The sequence below is a fragment of the Sycon ciliatum genome, chromosome 9, assembly GCF_964019385.1.
Source record: "Sycon ciliatum chromosome 9, ocSycCili1.1, whole genome shotgun sequence".
Classification (NCBI taxonomy): Eukaryota; Metazoa; Porifera; class Calcarea; order Leucosolenida; family Sycettidae; genus Sycon; species Sycon ciliatum.
The window spans coordinates 27,463,080-27,480,459 of NC_088651.1; the positions used below are offsets into that span (position 1 = coordinate 27,463,080).

At 48.3% G+C, this 17,380-nt stretch overlaps 2 protein-coding genes across 2 annotated transcripts in view; both read right to left on the bottom strand.

The window, feature by feature from the left end:
- Positions 1-2,002: 2,002 nt before the first annotated feature.
- On the bottom strand, positions 2,003-6,318 carry LOC135824513 (uncharacterized). Its single transcript, XM_065337252.1, has 3 exons — positions 5,531-6,318; positions 4,232-4,397; positions 2,003-2,834 (listed from the first exon to the last, which is right to left on the bottom strand). Exons 2-3 carry the CDS (start codon positions 4,362-4,364, stop codon positions 2,170-2,172), a joined length of 798 nt encoding a protein of 265 aa, XP_065193324.1. The 5' UTR covers positions 4,365-4,397; positions 5,531-6,318; the 3' UTR covers positions 2,003-2,169.
- A 3,183-nt stretch (positions 6,319-9,501) lies between these two features.
- Positions 9,502-17,380, bottom strand: part of LOC135824583 (adipocyte plasma membrane-associated protein-like) — a 13,277-nt gene continuing 5,398 nt past the window's right edge. Inside the window, exons 6-9 of the mRNA XM_065337317.1 lie at positions 14,478-14,643; positions 14,055-14,163; positions 12,981-13,161; positions 9,502-11,336 (exon numbers count right to left, since the gene is read on the bottom strand). Coding sequence (XP_065193389.1) covers positions 11,109-11,336; positions 12,981-13,161; positions 14,055-14,163; positions 14,478-14,643 — 684 coding nt within the window. The 3' untranslated portion in view covers positions 9,502-11,108. The remainder of the gene's footprint in view (positions 11,337-12,980; positions 13,162-14,054; positions 14,164-14,477; positions 14,644-17,380) is intronic.

The window sequence follows — 17,380 nt, forward strand, 5'->3', positions numbered from 1 at the left end:
AGGGCTACAGTACAGTGTACTTGTAGTTCATTGTGGCAACTTTGAGTGTTTCATGCTTACAGTCCATTCATCGGAAACTGGACCGCTGGCTTTTGAAAGTCCGATTTGGGCCGAATTGAGGATCAAAAACCCACTTAAAATCTCAAAAATCTGGGTTTTGGATCTGCTTCTCCACACATTTTGCCATGGCATACCTGTCCCAATTTTGTAAAACCTGGCTGAATTTCTATTTCCCTGTTCTTGGACTTTTCTTGCCTCAACTGTGGCAAGGAGTAATTGCACGGGTCACACAATGCAGGATGTACTGTTGCTTTCACGATATCTACAGCTATGTACAGGAGACATCAAAAAGTTAGGGTGCCAGTTTCCAATGAATGGACTGTAGTAGACAGTCAGCATGATCACGCATCATTGTACAGTAAACCCTGTCAAGGCGACCACTCGGATAAGGTGACCCACCTGTCCCAGGAGACCACTGCAACCAGGACCAAGGGATGCTATTTCCAGTCAAATGGCACTGGATAAGGAGACCACCTGGTTACAGAGACCACGGTTTGAAGGTCCCTTGAGCGGTCGTCTTAGACAGGTTTCACTGTATACCCTGTCAAGGCGACCACCTGTCCTAGAGGACCACTAAAACCAAGACTAATGCAGGTCATTTCCAATCCAATGACCCTGGATAAAGAGACCACCCGTACAATAGGGACGGTCCGACCGCATTTGTACGGTCCCTTGCTGAGCTGTCGTTGTACGGTCCCTTGCTGAGCTGTCGTTGTACGGTCCCTTGCTGAGCTGTCGTTGTACGGTCCCTTGCTGAGCGGTCGCCTTAGACAGGTTTCACTGTAGTTGAACTGTGCAATACGCTCTGCCTCCACGGCTGGTTGTGAATACTGTAAACATGTCATTTTCGGTGTATTCTTTAATTTCGGTGATTTCGGTAGAGAAACCAGGCACCTAAAATTTACACCTACATTGTAAAAGGCACTAGAGTATGCACTGTATGTGAAGGGAACCCTGGTCACCTAATTCTAAATTACACCTGAAACCCGGCTGGTCTCTGGCACCGAAATTTTAATTGCACCTAAAATTACATGTTTTACAGTACCCTCAGCATATTGGGTTGGTGCATGTTCCACTGGCCGCTGCTTTCTAACCCTTTAAAAGTCCACCCATACTTGAATGTGTAGAATTCTACAGTCATAATCATTCGTTTGCGAACCTTCAACAGGTCGACGATCGTAACGCAGTCAAACCTCGCTCCAATTCAACGAACCAAATATCCAGGTCCAAGAGACAACTCCCAGCACCCATTCGCGAAGCGCTGCGACCAACGGGTCCTGAGATAAATCTCTCGTATTATTTAACGCATATGCCGGGTCGAATCATAACAAAAGTAAAACTTCAAAAGCACACGTGGCGCAGAGTATCTGCCAAGATATGAGTGTTCAAGGGACATGGCTGCACAATGCTGTAATAATATTGATCAGTGACCACAGACAAATACAGTGCATACAGTCCTCAGCATTCAAGAGCCACATGAACCAACAGAAAGCAGTACATGTGACACGGCGATAATGCCTCATGTCTGAAACTCATGCACAAGTCAATGCTTGATACGATTATGCCTGCCAGAATTACTAGTGTCCGCTGACCCCTAGTTGTCCATCCAGTGTCAAATGCAGCACAGGCTAGTGAGTGTACATGTAAGGAGTCCCAGGCGTGTAACCCGCATGGAGCACCGGGGGCGCGGGGGGGGGGGGGGGGGGGCACGTGTACCCCCCCCCCCCTAAAAACTTCAACCTGGGTTCAGCGCTCATACTAGGGAGGGCCCAAATATGCTCAAAAATTTCCGGCGCATATTATGCTTTTTGCATATTGGCCACTTGCACATGTATGATTGTACATATTAGACAATCCAATACTAGCACAGTAGTACAGTAGTAGTAGTAGTAGCATTAGATAAACCTTGTTATAGTTCACACAACTAACAACATGTAAACATGTATGTACATGTACAGGTAGTCATAATGACTGTGAATGACATGCACCAGCCACCAGCCACCAGCCACCAGCCACCAGCCACCAGCCATCCTACACATCATTCGGCCGTGCCCCCCCCCCCCCCCTCGAAGGGGAACCAGATACGTCCCCGAGTCCATCTGGCTAACTTTAGAAGATGCTTTTGACGGTCAGACCTTCGCTCTGCACCGAACGCAGGCTAGCGTTCTCGCGCAGAAAGCTCTGCTCGAACGGCTGGCCGCCGCCCTTCTCGAATTCGGCCGTCAGGTCCTGCGGCAATAGCTGCGTGGTGTTGCAGAAGCTGACAAAGATTTCGCAGTTCCACGTGGGAAGGTGGTAGGCACCGAACGCGTACTGTCGCTTCCACGCCACATCCCTGTCACCATCGCCGGCGAACCATTCGGCAATCCGTGCCACCTTGTCTTTGTCTGTCAGCTCTTCTTGATAGGGCGAGTCTTCCACTCCGTCCACTTTGATGCACCCTGCCCCGTAGGGCATGGCCAGGAACTCGCTTCCGTTCTCGGACTCCGCGTCCTCAAACGTGTCTGGATCCTCGCTGACGACTCTGCCCTCCCAGCGGAGCAAGTACGTCCCAGCCATATTAACCAAGGCCATGACTGCATTGTGTATAGTGTCCCTAACCTGCATGTACTTTTCCCTGAGCCACGTGTAGAGTGACTCGTCACGGGGGGAATCATCGTCCCCTAGGACCTCCTCCATAAACATCTCCTCTTCCATGCTGTCTGCCGGTGGGCGTACCGGTGCTGGTCTCCAGGAGAATGATATGACTTTGTTCAGTTTCTTGGAATAGAGACCTGTGTTTGGATATACCATGCATGACACAAATCCACACACAGTCACATGCTTGGTAAGAGAGAAGAGGAGTCAGCAATGGCTACAGTGACCCAGGGTTCTAGCCAAAGGGGGGCAGGGGGGGGGGGGGGGGGGGAGAGCATTACCTTCCTACTCTGAATGAGCCCCCCCCCCCCCCTGTGAAAGAGTGACGCCCTCCTACTCATTTGTCGACGTTTATGTTTTCCCATGCCATTCAACGAAAATACAGACGATAGTTACAACCACCTAGAGGGTTCATAGAGGCACATTTGTACGGGGTGAAGTCGACGGTTCGCCCTGTACCTTGCATTTTGCATCATCATGGCAAGACATTTGGGAAATGGAAAATTGGGTTGTGGGTAAAAGTTTCCCCTGCCCCCCCCCCCCCCCTCTACTATACTGACATAGCTAGAACCCTGCTACATCACCGATGGCAGTTTTCCTGCATGCAGCATTTTATTTTCTCTTTCTTTCTGACTGTCTGTCTGTCTATCTGTTTGTCTGTCTGTCTGTCTGTCTGTCTGTCCGTCTTTTTCCCTCTCTCTCTCTCTCTCTCTCTCTCTCTCTCTCTCTCTCTCTTCTCTCTCTCTCTCTCTCTCTCTCTCTCTCTCTCTCTCTCTCTCTCTCTCTATAAATGTAACTTACTCTCTCCCTCCCTCCCTCCCTCTTCTCTCTCTCCCTCCCTCCCTCCCTCCCTCCCTCTTCTCTCTCTCTCTCCCTCCCTCCCTCCCTCCCTCCCTCCCTCCCTCCCTCCCTCCCTCCCTATCTCTCTCTCTCTCTCTCTCTCTCTCTCTCTCTCTCTCTCTCTCTCTCTCTCCCTCTCTCTCTCTCCTCTCTCTCTCTCTCTCTCTCTCTCTCTCTCTCTCTCTCTCTCTCTCTCTCTCTCTCTCTCTCTCTCTCTCTCTCTCTCTCTCTCTCTCTCTCTCTCTCTCTCCCTCTCTCTCTCTCCCTCTCATCTTTTTATCATTTATCATAATACATGTACGTGTAGCCATGTTGGTTCCAACTCCAGTTATTCCCCGCATGAACTAGTCACATGTTTAACACAAATGTGTTATGTACAGTATGTGAACCCCTCCAATTCCTACTGGTGGCATGATGTCAACCATGTTGGTTAAAGTTAGCTAGAGTAAAACCTGGCAAAGCGACCACTCCGAGAAGGTGACCACCTGTCCTACAGTTGTAGAAAACCACTACAACTCGGACTTACAAGGGTTGTTATTTCAGTCAATTGACCCTGGAGAAGTAGACCACCTGGTAACAGAGACCACGTTTTGAACGTCCCCGGAGTGGTCGTCTTAGACAGGTTTCATTCTAGTCCCATGACGAATACAATGACTGTGTCACGTGACTGTGTGAACTCCCTGCAAATACTCACCATGATGCCAGAACGTCCCCAGACCGGCGAAGCCAGCATCCTTGCGCACCAGCAGGTGATCTCCGTTCTCCAGGCTCTCCCAGTCCTTCTTCACCATCTTCTCTGCCGGCAGCATTGTCATCACTGCATCCATGATGACGTCACGGCCTGCCGGCTTGGATACACGCTGCACTCCACAACATAATGCAGGCGGGGGGTAATGGACAGACGAGTCTGAGACAACAGCGGCGGGCTCATAGGCTTAATAGCAGTGCATGACTGTACAGTTGCGGCCAAAGAAACCCGACCAGCGAGTGAAAAGCAGCTCCTTTCGAATTACGTCATGCAATCATGAATTAAATTATGCATGGTCACACCAAGAGTACACAACCAGTATGGTTACTAAAATCTGTGGACAGCAACTGTTCGCTCTGTTAGAGCTCCTCAGCACAGCTCAGAGGACCGAAGCGCAGCTCTTCGCAATGAAATACGTTTCCGTGAAGCAAAGCATTTTTATAAAGAGCTGCAAACCCCGCCAAGAGTGCTCGAAATGCTCCAAGAGCAGTGAGCGTTGCACACGGTTAACCAGTTATGGCTATGTACATGTGTGTACACTATACAGGTATAATGTACTCTTGGTGGCATGCATGCATGAGCCTCGGCGGAGAGTAGAGCTACATGTGCATGTACATGTAGACATTGTACTCTGACCCAGTCCTATCCTTACACTAGGCACCGGCGGATTATGCCGGCAGAACAATTGGCAGAATTCGGTACTTTTTCTGGTAAGTTTCATGCATGTTTGGTATGTGGATAAAGAAATGGAGCAGAATTCGAGGAATTGCCCGCCATAAGGTTTGTATGGTTCCGCCAATTTCACTGCTTTTCGAGCATAGTCCGCCGGTGCCTACGGGCCTACACACGTGGTGTGTCCGTGTGTGCGGGTGCTCAAAATAGCCTCAAATCCAGACGCCCACCACAAATCAACAACTACACACACAGGCGTGTAGTCCGTATGGGGCTTGGGGTGGGGGGGGGGTGCACCCCCCCCCCCCTAAACATTTCGACCTACATGTAGGTTTAGCATGCGCACAATGACCATGGATGACATACACCGGCCACTCCTCTACAGTTCCGCTTACATTGTATGCGGCCGTGCACACTGCACACCCCAAAAAGGGGGATCAGCTACACCCCTGAGGCAGGAAACGTACATGTACATGTAGACTAGTTACCATGGTTACCAACAGATGAAGTGTGTGTCTGGTCGCGCATCACATACACCATGCCAATGCTGTAGCCATGGTAACCGGTACTTACCTAGACTCGTAGTTTGAGTTTCGTGTTCAGACTTCAACTACCTTGGCGTTGATACTTGGTGAGCGCTAGCGAGAGCCCTTGTCCTTGATGTAACTCAGCAACCAGTGTATGCCAGGGTTTGATCGGGGCGATACACCTCACTACGTGTCCCGCAGAATCACCTCAATCCGATTACACTACTACAGACAGTACACTGCTGCTGAATTCTTCTTTCATTAGCATGCATGTGTCGCATGCATGCGTTGGCTGCAAGGTCGAACTGTACGAGCAAGTCACATATCGCCGCACAAGGTAACCGGTTCCAGCTCCCAACACTGCAGAACTGTTTATCATACGTAACGGACAACTACCCGACTCCCGAGTCTTCTCCTTTCTCCTTTCTTGTTACGCAGTTGAACTGTTCCTACTGGTCTTGCAAGCTGCACCAAATGTCCAGAGCAGCACCGCGGCCATAAACTGCTAAGGTCCTGCAAGTGAACTGAGACGCGCGCCCGGTGCGCTTGTAATTAATTATCTTGTTACTGGATGTGATCCACATCAACGTAATCAACACCTATCTGAGGCTATCGGCAAAACCACTGGATGACTAGACCATGGTAGACGGGAGAGTGCAAACCAGACTCCAGAGCTAGAGTTTCCAGCCGATACATCCTGAGTGAGGGTGAGGTCTGGCCGTGCCCACGCCGTGACCCACACTGCCACTGGCTGTACAGCTGTACAGCTGCATGCATGGGGCAAGTACTACAAAAACTAGTACTAGTAGTCAACAGTATCCATGGCATGAGGCAAAACTATGCAACTCCCCAACGACCTAGGCTAGCCTATAATAGCCTAGGTGCAGACAGTTAGCGCAGTTGTGCTGCTCCACACGCCCAACAATGAATCAACATAAATTATGCACTGGCTCCAGTCGAGAAAGGCAGCTAGCTCTAGCGCGGATCGGATCCAGCTCGACTTCCATGCTCCTTATCTCTGAGTCTGTGAGGCGCAAACGGATGAATGAAACATTGAAGCCTTGAAGGCAAGCAAGCAGCTAGCAGATGTAGCCAGATCCCCTGTGTTGGCACGTGATGGAGTGGCGCTTATGTTCAATCGATCAAGTCATAAGCTGAAGACGTCACGAAGATGACGGCCGGGCTGTGAAGTGCAGGCCTGCAGGGTCTTCGACTCTTCAGCCCAGAGAGAGAGAGAGAGAGAGGGAGAGAGAGAGAGAAAGAGAGAGAGAGAGAGAGAGAGTGTGTGTGGGTGCACGTGTGTGAACAACAAGACTTAGTCATGTTATTGTTGTCAATTTGTTGAGCAGTCATGTCGGACAGCTGTTATGATGCTCCACGTGCAAGACTATTATAGAGGATTCATAGGGACTTGCCCCGGATACTCAGGCCACGGTGCGTTCGTAATAGCTGGAGTCCGGATCTCCCAGACCGGACCGGAGCATCGTGGTGGTCGACACCAAGAACACGTCATCTCACCAGCTGCGGAATGCGGATAGTCGGATAGATCATACATGTACAGTAAATAGTGGATATAACGTGCCCCTTTGATTTTCGATAATTTATCACTATATCCGGTGCATCACTATATCCGATTTGCATGTATGACTGACACATGGCACATGACAGTGCATGAAATGATGCGTACACGCTGGAAAAAGCATGAAAAGCAGCCACGTGTACATGTGGCTGCTTACAGCATACAGGGAAGAATTTTCTCTCAATCACGTCTGCTGCCAGATGCATCCAGGCAACACTGGATCAGTTTTGGAAGAAATAAACTAAATTTGAAGAACAATTGTTTTGTGATCATCACTCTTGATCAGTATATACGATATTTTCCTGTGCATTTGATATGGTTTGCTTCCTGAAGCCCATCACAATAAGCGATATATCGGTATAGCCGATAATAGTGTGTATAGTGATATTATAGCTGTATTTTTTTGTGATTTGATTTTGATTTTGGCGAGTTCGATCATTATAGCCGGTATATCGTTACACCCGGTCACTTTATAAACGATACTCACTGTACGTGTAATGCGTTAGTTGATCAGAATTCTCGGATCTACCGGCTTGTGTAAGACAGGTGAAGGGCTACAGTCATGTGGTGCGTTTTAATTACCAGCATGGCGATACTGGTCAGTGGGGTGCCTGTAGACTGTAGCCTCACCAGCAACTGAAATCCGACCCCATTGCGCAGTGCGGCGCGCCGGCAAGGGGGTCGGATTTCAGTTGACAGCACTGTACTATCTGTGACTGTGGCGACCACCATTCCATGTTTTCACTTTTGTCCTCCCCAAATCGTACCCCAATCTTTTTTTCTCTCTCTCTCTCCCTCCCTCCCTCCCTTCCTCCCAATGAATGTGCTTTTCCCAAGTGTTCCACAACTGGCACAAGATTCTTCAATCTTGCTCTGCAGTCAAAATTCAAAACACTGTACATGTACATGTATTACCAATTTACCAATTTACCATGGTTGATAAATATGGTGGTAAAGACACACCTGGCAATATGGCGGTAAACACACGCCTGCCCACACACGCTCTCTAGGCTGCAAAGTTCTGGCACAGAGCTCTCCTTTTCACCACCACCACCATCAGTTCGCGCTGGCGCCTGGTCGATGCATGGCTGGCGGTATCCGGCATAGCAGGCTGGTACATCAAGTAGCGCATGGCACATAGATGATGACACAGCAACGACATAGCTCGATTGCGACGTAGATCTACGTTTCGTCCCCGCTGGACTCATCAGGCAATCTTCTTCTTGGATGTCTTCATACGGAGCTTGACTCGGGAGAATGAAATTGAAGACACCACTGCAGCTGTACTTATGGTTGATAAATTATGGTGGTTAAGACAGATATGTAATATCTATAAAGACAGATAATTATAATAATTATTATACTCAATCTGCGGACAGCATGCTGTTTCGTTCTTTGTGAACTCATCAGCGCAGCACAGAGGAAATGAGGCCGAACCTGATAGCAATGGAAATAAAAATTTCCAATCAGGCCCGAACGTACCTTGCCAGAGTGCTCAAACTGACAAGTCAGTGAGCTCTGCGTAATGCAAACAGCAAAGGCACTACCCCACATGAGAGTGCTCAACTACTACAAGAGCAGGAGCGAAAATACTCAATCTGCGAAGACAGATATAATATATGTATATCTGTCTTTACCACCATATTTATCAACCATAAGTACAGCTGCAGTGGTGTCTTCAATTTCATTCTACCAATTTACCAGTTTACCAATTTACCAGTTTACCAATTTACCAGTTTACCAATTTACCAGTCTAGAAAAGTATGGTGTACTCTTATCCGGGCGGTCCAGACTCCTGGACGGGCCACTGACCATAACTTCGAAAATATGCCTGTTTGTTGTACGACTTTAAATAAATCCAACCAACCAACTTCAGTGGGACCATTGTCATTAGGTTTAGGCCTGTTTTGGAACACCACTCTAAATAGAGCCAAACAAAAAAACTAAATATGAAAACGTCCCGAACTCTGAATCAAGTACGTTTTGATGACGAAAGGCCAGAGGCCGATCGGGCATATGACGTCACGGTGTTTTATTATTTATTTGTTATTCTCAATTCATGGATGACATGCCGGTGTCAACCAGTATAATGAATGAGGGCTACCAGCCATGGAATAAAAGGAACCACAAGAATCGGCAAAAGAGCACAGTAAACCTGTGACTAAAGACCACCCCTTGGGGCCAGAGAAAGCGGTCTTTTGTGGCAGGTGGTCGTTAGTTAGAGGTTTGCACCGCACAACCATACATGAATGTGAGACCGGCGTCGGTGCCTGGCGAAGTGATCTGCAGTAACAGGCTGGTCGCTAGTCACGGTGGTCTTTAGTACCAGGCTGGTCGCTAGTCACGGTGGTCTTTAGTACCAGGTTTTTACTGTAGTAATCTTTCCACTACAACTCGTATCACCCACAGCGTGCTCAGCCAGTAGACCAAGGTGCATGTGACTTCGAGGTGCACATAAGAGAGATAGGAGTGTACATGTACATGTAAAAAGGACTAAAAGTCGAACTGCACAAAAGAATACATACTCAATCCACAACAAACAAACAAAAAACTTGAAAAAAGAGAGAAATGTCACCGATAGTAGTAAAGCGGGATGCACAGAAGCTTTTTTTGCGATGCGACGTGATCTGCGACGGATGCGTGCGATGCGAACTCGCGAAATACCATTCACAGAAGAAGTCGGCGATGCGATAACGTCTTGCGGATTCGGTTCGAAGTTCAATGCAGGTGGGTACGTCACTATGGTATTCGCGAGGTTTGGTACAACTTGTACAGATTTATAGGCAACTCTTGAACCTTCGTACAACTTTGCTGTAGAAAAGGTCAAAATCGTACGCCAAATCGCTTGTCGCATCGCAAATGTTGAGCCAAGCTCAACTTCTGCGGTGGCCCAGTTGCGGCAGTTGTGTGGGTGCGAGATGGCTGCGGTTAGGGGATTTCCCGGTTTCGCGGCAGTCACATCGCAAAAAAGCTTCTGTGAATCCCGCACAAAAGCTGGTACCACAGATAGCAAAGCGGAGCAACACTAGGCACTAAACAAGGTCATCACCATGATCACTATGCAAGTAGAACAGTGGTAAGTGTGGCGCAGTCGCTCTCCTGCCAGTACTGTGATGTAATGCCTTTTATTTGTATTCTTTTATCTGTTTCACTGCTGTGGTTGGCTTTCACCCTTGTCTCAGTTTTACTGGCCGTCATCATGACATGTGCCATGAGATAATGATACAAATAATGAGTTTACAAAGTAACCTTGACCAACACACGTCACAGTGTTCAACACCTACGACAAGCTGCAACAGTAGTTAAGTAAGCGTGTCAATGGAATTGTGATCTACCGTGACCCTCCCTGGGCTAGTGGTTTGGTATGCAGGGGTACCCGGGGTATCGGAAGGTATTTCAGAGTGCTACGGTCAGCCATCTGACGTATACTCGAGGCTGCGGAGCGGGGGTCTCTGCTGAATACTCTGAAAATGTTAGAGCCCAGATCAGGGCATGAATTTATTGATTCATGGGGTACATGGAGCAAATAGCGGTACTTGCACGGTCAAGATCGTAGCGTGTACAACGCCCCTGGTATGGCACGGCGACTAGTTTGCCTCCCTGGGATGGTATCTTGATATGAAACAGTGAGTCATTCATTAGTAGACTCATTACCCTCCCATGGGCCGGGGGTAGTGGCCCACTACTCTCCATGGCATGGGATAGTGAAATTGTGTGTCAAAACATGGAATTTAGTAGCAGCGGTGAGGCTTCCTGCAGCTTCATCCATAGGAAGAGGTTTCAGAGCAGACCGCTCTCTTTCTCCGCATTCACTGTGCAACAACATATCGAACTCTTTTACCGATGTATATTCCTTTTGCCTATTCTGCAGTTGCACGCGTGTGTTCACCTCATTGGCCTCGCTTGTTCCTCATTTCTTTTGTTCATTTGGCTTATGCGAAGACTAGTCAAGGTTGCTTGGTGATGTCAACGCGAACAAGCGTATAATAATGATAATACATTTACCAATCAAAAATTTATAAAACATGGAATGGTGACTCCGGCATTACCCTCCCTGGGACAGTGTCTTGGTCAGCTTCACTTTGCCGACACCGCGGTTTCTGAACGATCCGAGATACATATACCCGTCATTGCGTATACTACACTGCGTCAGGCTACCGTAGACGCGTGGCTCAGCGTCGTGCCAGCTACGCAGGATGTCCCCGCTGTCGCTGATGTGCAGACACAAGCTGTACTTGCTCGACTTGCCGGCTATCTCGTCAATGTCCACCGTCTACAGGCAGGGTTGGTAAACACGGTGAAACGAGGGCATGTACACACACAATCATGCACACACAGGGACACACACACACGTGCATGCGCACATGCACACACACACACATGCACGCGCGCACACGCACACACACACACACACACACACACACACACACACACACACACACACACACACACAGGGACACACACGCGCACAATACGCACGCAGTACGCACGCAACGGTTATCACTTTCAAGCGACTTTTAAAAGATCTGAAGACATACTAAGTATACGTCAAATTTGCAAGAGTTCGACTGCAGTTTTAACCTTTGCACCCAATTCGTTGCAAACAAAATTGATTTTAAAACCAATAGCATGCATGTGCAATAGGGTTTTGAAGATACCAGGTCACAGCCATCCCGCAGCCATGGCAGCGCCTGACTTTCGGATCCACTTCAATGCAGTCACTGTAAGGATATCCATACATGTTTGGGTGATTGTCCTTTCCAGGATAGTGACACATCTGCAGGTAGTGACTGGCTTGGGCCATCCAGGTCAGGGGACCACTCCTGGTATGGAAAACATCACAATGTGTTAGCCATGTGTGGCCAAGGCACGGCACACTGCACATAGCTACGGGCAGAGTGGACCAAATTTGGCCCAGACGTCCGGCACTACTTGATCGCTTCTCATGTCATCATTCTAGAACCCTACAATAATGCTATAGTCCTGGCCAAAGATACCAGACCCACCAATCAAAGATACCAGACCCACCAATCAAAGATACCAGACCCACCAATCAAAGATACCAGCCCCACCAATCAAAGATACCAGACCCATCAATCAAAGATACCAGACCCACCAATCAAAGATACCAGACCCACCAATCAAAGATACCAGACCCACCAATCAAAGATACCAGACCCATCAATCAAAGATACCAGACCCACCAATCAAAGATACCAGACCCACCAATCAAAGATACCAGACCCACCAATCAAAGATACCAGACCCATCAATCAAAGATACCAGACCCACCAATCAAAGATACCAGACCCACCAATCAAAGGGAGCACTGCGTTTCCATTTTATTTACATCATACCCGGTCCAAAAAAACCATCTGATGGCTGCAGGGCCCGCATAAGCTTTTGGCTCTGCTTTCGGCACGTGGGTTGAATTTCTTTGGCCACGGCTTTTCAGGGCCGGAGGCGGCTTCCGCAGAGCGGTGCGGCCCAAGGGCCATCTTTAAGGGGGGTCTGGGGGTCCTCCCTGCAGAATGTTTTTGGAATTTAGACGGCAAATCCTGCACTCTGGGCGACTCCCTGTACAAAATCATACATCGAAACTTTTTCTCCCCGGTTTTGGACGTTCCACGCGGACCGACTTTTTGGGAAGTTGGTACGGCCATGCCGTACCGGCCGTACCAGTGGCGCCGGCCCTGCTTTTCATAAGACAAACCTAGCTAGTTCACTGCCTAACAAGCAATGTACCCTGAGCAAGTAATTGCCCCAAACAACTCCTGCTGGGATGACAACTACACAATAGCTCAGGGGTTAGAGTTTTGTGGACTCAACAACTTTTTTCTTCAGACTTTTCCCGTTTGCATCTTTCCCTCCAACCTGTGAACAACTCCATGGTAACACATTCCCGTAGGTTACTCACGTTGATAAGCAGACGTCTAAGAAACGGGTAGTGCTCCAGCACGGTCAAGTCCCAAGTTCGAATTCCGGACAGCCCCACCAGGTAGCCATGGTCTGGGTGACGGCGGATGTTGTCCGGATGTGCGGGCAGATTGTCAGCGAAGATCTCCCACTGCCCGGCACGGTCACCATAGAGAAATACACTGCACAAGGAGCAAAAAACAGAAGGAATGTTGTGTTTAAATTCGGATGGTGAGCCAATAAGAAAAAATATTTCACGGTTCATGTCAGACTCGGCTAGAGGCCGAGTTCTCCGCATCCGTAGGAACGCCACCACCCTTGAAGGATCAAGGCGCAAATGATTGGCGAGCCAATAATATTCATGCAAAGGATAAAGGGCCAAAATGTTACGAGTTGTGACCAACAGTCTACCATAGTAAAAAGACAGTACACCAAGGTGACGAGACAGTACACCAAGGTGACGAGACAGTACACCAAGGTGACGAGACAGTACACCAAGGTGACGAGACAGTTCACCAAGGTAACCAGGTAATATACCGTCAGATAGTAGATAGTGAATTTCGTGTTTGTAGCCTTTTTCCTGAGTCGGTACAGTACCTGATACCATGATTTCTGGGTGCAGCACAGCGGTGTGCGCACGGGTGAGGAAAATCAATCTGACTGATTCCGATGGTTAAGTCCAGAGTAAGCAGTTGGAGCCCAACTCAGATTTGTAACCTGTCCCTTCCTGGTTTCTGCATAGCACACAATGGTTTGGTTGCTAGCCTAGGTCTTCCTCATTGGTACAGGGCCTCTACCATTAGTTCTCTGTCTCTTTCTGTCTGTCTCTGTGTCTCTGTCTGTCTATCTCCGTCGCTTCCGTCTGTCTGTCTGTCTGTCTCTGTCTCTCTCATTATCTCTCTCACACTTTTTCTATCTCACTCTCTCTCTCTCTCTCTCTCTCTCTCTCTCTCTCTCTCTCTTTGTCTCTCTCTCCCTCTCTTTCTGTTTCTTCTCCTTCATATTCTATCTGCAGAGAGGTGTTTGGGGTAGAAAGAATGGCTGACATCACGGTGAGGTTTAATCCATAGCTTACCGAATAATTCGATAGATGTTAGTTTCGGCTACAAGGATGCTGGACTGGTCAAAACTCAGCTCCACTCCGTTAGGGAAATGTAAGTTGTCAGTGAATACACTGGTTTCACCTGGGTACAGAAGACACACACAGACACACACAGACATACACAGACACAGACACAGACAGACACACACACACAGCGGACACATACATACACGGACGCTAAGTGATGATATGCCGTACATGTATGTGTACACATGGAGCTCTGGTCTCTGCGGGCTGCGGATGGGTACCCCCCCCCCCCCCCCCCACACACACACACATCTCTCTCTCTCTCTCTCTCTCTCTCTCTCTCTCTCTCTCTCTCTCTCTCTCTCTCTCTCTCTCTCTCTCTCTCTCTCTCTCTCTCTCTCTCTCTCTCTCTCTCTCTCTCTATCATACCTGTTTTCGGATCATAGCGTATGACGCGTCCGTTGGCACCCGCTTCCACATGATCGTAGTACGCCTCTAGCAATGTGAACTTGGTTGAAGCGTCGCTGAAGTACACTACTCCGTCCGGTGCTACAGCTAAATCATCAGCTATAAGCATGGGCCTGCCGTTAACTAGCTGAAGAGACAAAAAGACAAAAAAAAACACATCTACCAGTGGCGGATCTAGGGGAGGGCGCGGTGGGCGCGCGCCCTCCCCTCAAACAGTTCGATTTTTTTAGTGCATGCACATGGGCAGTTGCGCAAGTGTTTGCACATGCTGTGACAAGTATATTCTAGTGTCAGGTAAGAAAGTTCTTCTGAACACGGAGTAGTTGTTCTCTTAGACTTTGGTTGACTTTTAGTTTTGAAATTAGTGTTCAGTTCACGAACTTGTATAGCTAAGTCGGTGAAGGGGATGGCGCACCGCCCGCCCAAGCGGCTAGGGAGCCAACAAACTCTCCACGGATTTTTCGCGAAGCGAACTTGCGCTTCGTCAGCTGCTCAGTTGAGCGATCCGTCTTTGGAGGAGAATTCGGACCACCGCGAAGATCCTGAGATCGAGGTCTGCTCAGACTCTGATCTTCCCCAAATGGAATCCGAAGAAAATTCTAACGACGATGGGGGGACTGTCAGTAGTAGTGATGCGAGTCAGGAGCGTTTACCTGTTGAAACTATCGCAGATGACGACGTTATACTTTGTATTTTATTATATTTTTTAAAGGATTTCCCAAAGGCTTTGGGCCTGTCGAGGGGATCTCCTGCAAGAAGAATGAAATGACAACTTTGTGAATGTCACGAATGTGGCTAGTGGCACTGCTACGCAGCGAAGTTACTCGGATGCTGTTGATGCAGCTATTGGCGGTGCAACTCTCAGCAATGCAGAAAAGCGCAACATACTTGGGAACCGGAAGCCTGATAAGCAGACGGTGTTGCCATCTAGGGATTATCCCGACAGCCGCCGAAAGACCGGTACTTCCACTCGCTCGCTGCTAATGAAGAGGTTTGAGTGGCTTGCCTATTCCGGAAAGGCTGGCGAGGAAGGCGTTTTTGCGCCGTGCGTCCCGTTTCCTACATTGCATCGACAAGGATCAACCCGAGGTGAATACCTCATCATCCATTCTTACTGCTGGACATGGCCATCCAAGTAATCGTATATTTTATTATTTTGCCATTGTTCTCGATCTCAGCATGTCTCGAGCTTTGAAGCACTATCTTTACACAATTCAATGTAGTATGGCTATGTTCTACTACAGCCAGAGTCCTCAATGAAGTGGTTGAAAAAGTGGGAGTGAGTGCATGTGCTAAAATAGTAATTCTACATAACCGATAAGCCTATGACGTAAAATAGCCACTATGTCGTAATGTGTACAAAATACAGGTACCGCATAGGTTCCCCTGTCATGAATATTACCCGCGCCCTCCCCTCAGGTGAACTCTGGATCCGCCGCTGTCTACATCCTGCATAGTGTTACCCACACAGTTCATTCTTGCCACATTTCGGGATGAAAAAGTCAAAGGACACGGGGGGGAGAGAGAGAGAGAGAGAGAGAGAGAGAGAGAGAGAGAGGGAGAGAGAGAGAGAGAGAGAGAGAGAGAGAGAGAGAGAGAGAGAGAGAGGAGAGAGAGAGAGAGAGAGAGAGAGAGAGAGAGAGAGAGAGAGAGAGAGAGAGAGAGAGAGACGTGTGTGTGTGTGGGTGGGTGTGGGTGTGTGGGGGGGGGGGGGGGGAGTTTTACCCACCCACCTGTGTTAGAAAATCGGCCCGGTTTATAAGAACAAGTATACCAAGGCAACGTGTACAGAAAAAAAGCAGATCCCAAAACAATGTTTTGAGTTAAAAGTGGAGTTTACGGACATAATTTTGCCAAAATTGAGTTTTCAAAAGCCAGCAGCACTGCTTTATCGCAAAGTCAGATGGATATACAGTAGGTATCGGTTATAGGGTGGGTGTTTAAAAAACGACTTTCTATTCTTATTTCCGATATTCCTTACACACGATAAATCAAGTGTGACATATCATGTGCATGTGCGCAGAGACAGGAAGATCATCGTACATGCAATGTAGTGTTACGGTGCTTGCGGCTGGTCATAGTCGCATAGGCTTACCATGTGGCTATGCAACATGAGTTACATGACCACAACAGTTGAACCTGCAGCACTACGACCCAACGCGAGTCAGATCGGAACTGAATTGGACGGATATTATTACTACAGGCAATATACTTTGTACTAATCTGGTATATTTTGCTACACAAAGTCCATTCTTAGGACCGATATATTCTACTGTACGATAAAATTGCTTGTAAGAATAAATATCCACTTGAAATCCATGTTATGATTATGAAAACATGAGAGGTCATTCTTGTAGGCAGTATACTCTTTTACACGACCACGCTATAACGGATACGCACTGTACGACCATTGGCAGTAGCGCCTCCTTGATCACTATACCGTAATGTCGCGTGCATAAGCCGGATTTGTGCATAAGCCTGTCTCGTGTAGAAGCATGAAATCTGCAACAGCTTTTCGCGTACAAGCCTGTCGCATGCATAAGCCGGGCCAGTACACGAGACTCGCCACGTGTCGCGTGCGTAAGCCGGGCTACTACGCAAGACTGGTGAGCGCGCCTTTTACATGTTCATGTTTGCATGGTACCGTACACTTGCGAAAAAAAAGAAAAAAAATCCCGTTGGAAAATGTTGGTTTTGACGTCCAAAAGTCAGCAGTTTGCGCATACAAGCCTGGTCATTGAGTGGTGCTTGTCATATAAGCCTGTCTCGTGTATAAGCCTGTCTTGTGTACAAGCCTGACTCCATCACCGGCTTATAGGCATATAAGCCCCGGCTAATGCACGCGACATTACGGTAATCAGTAA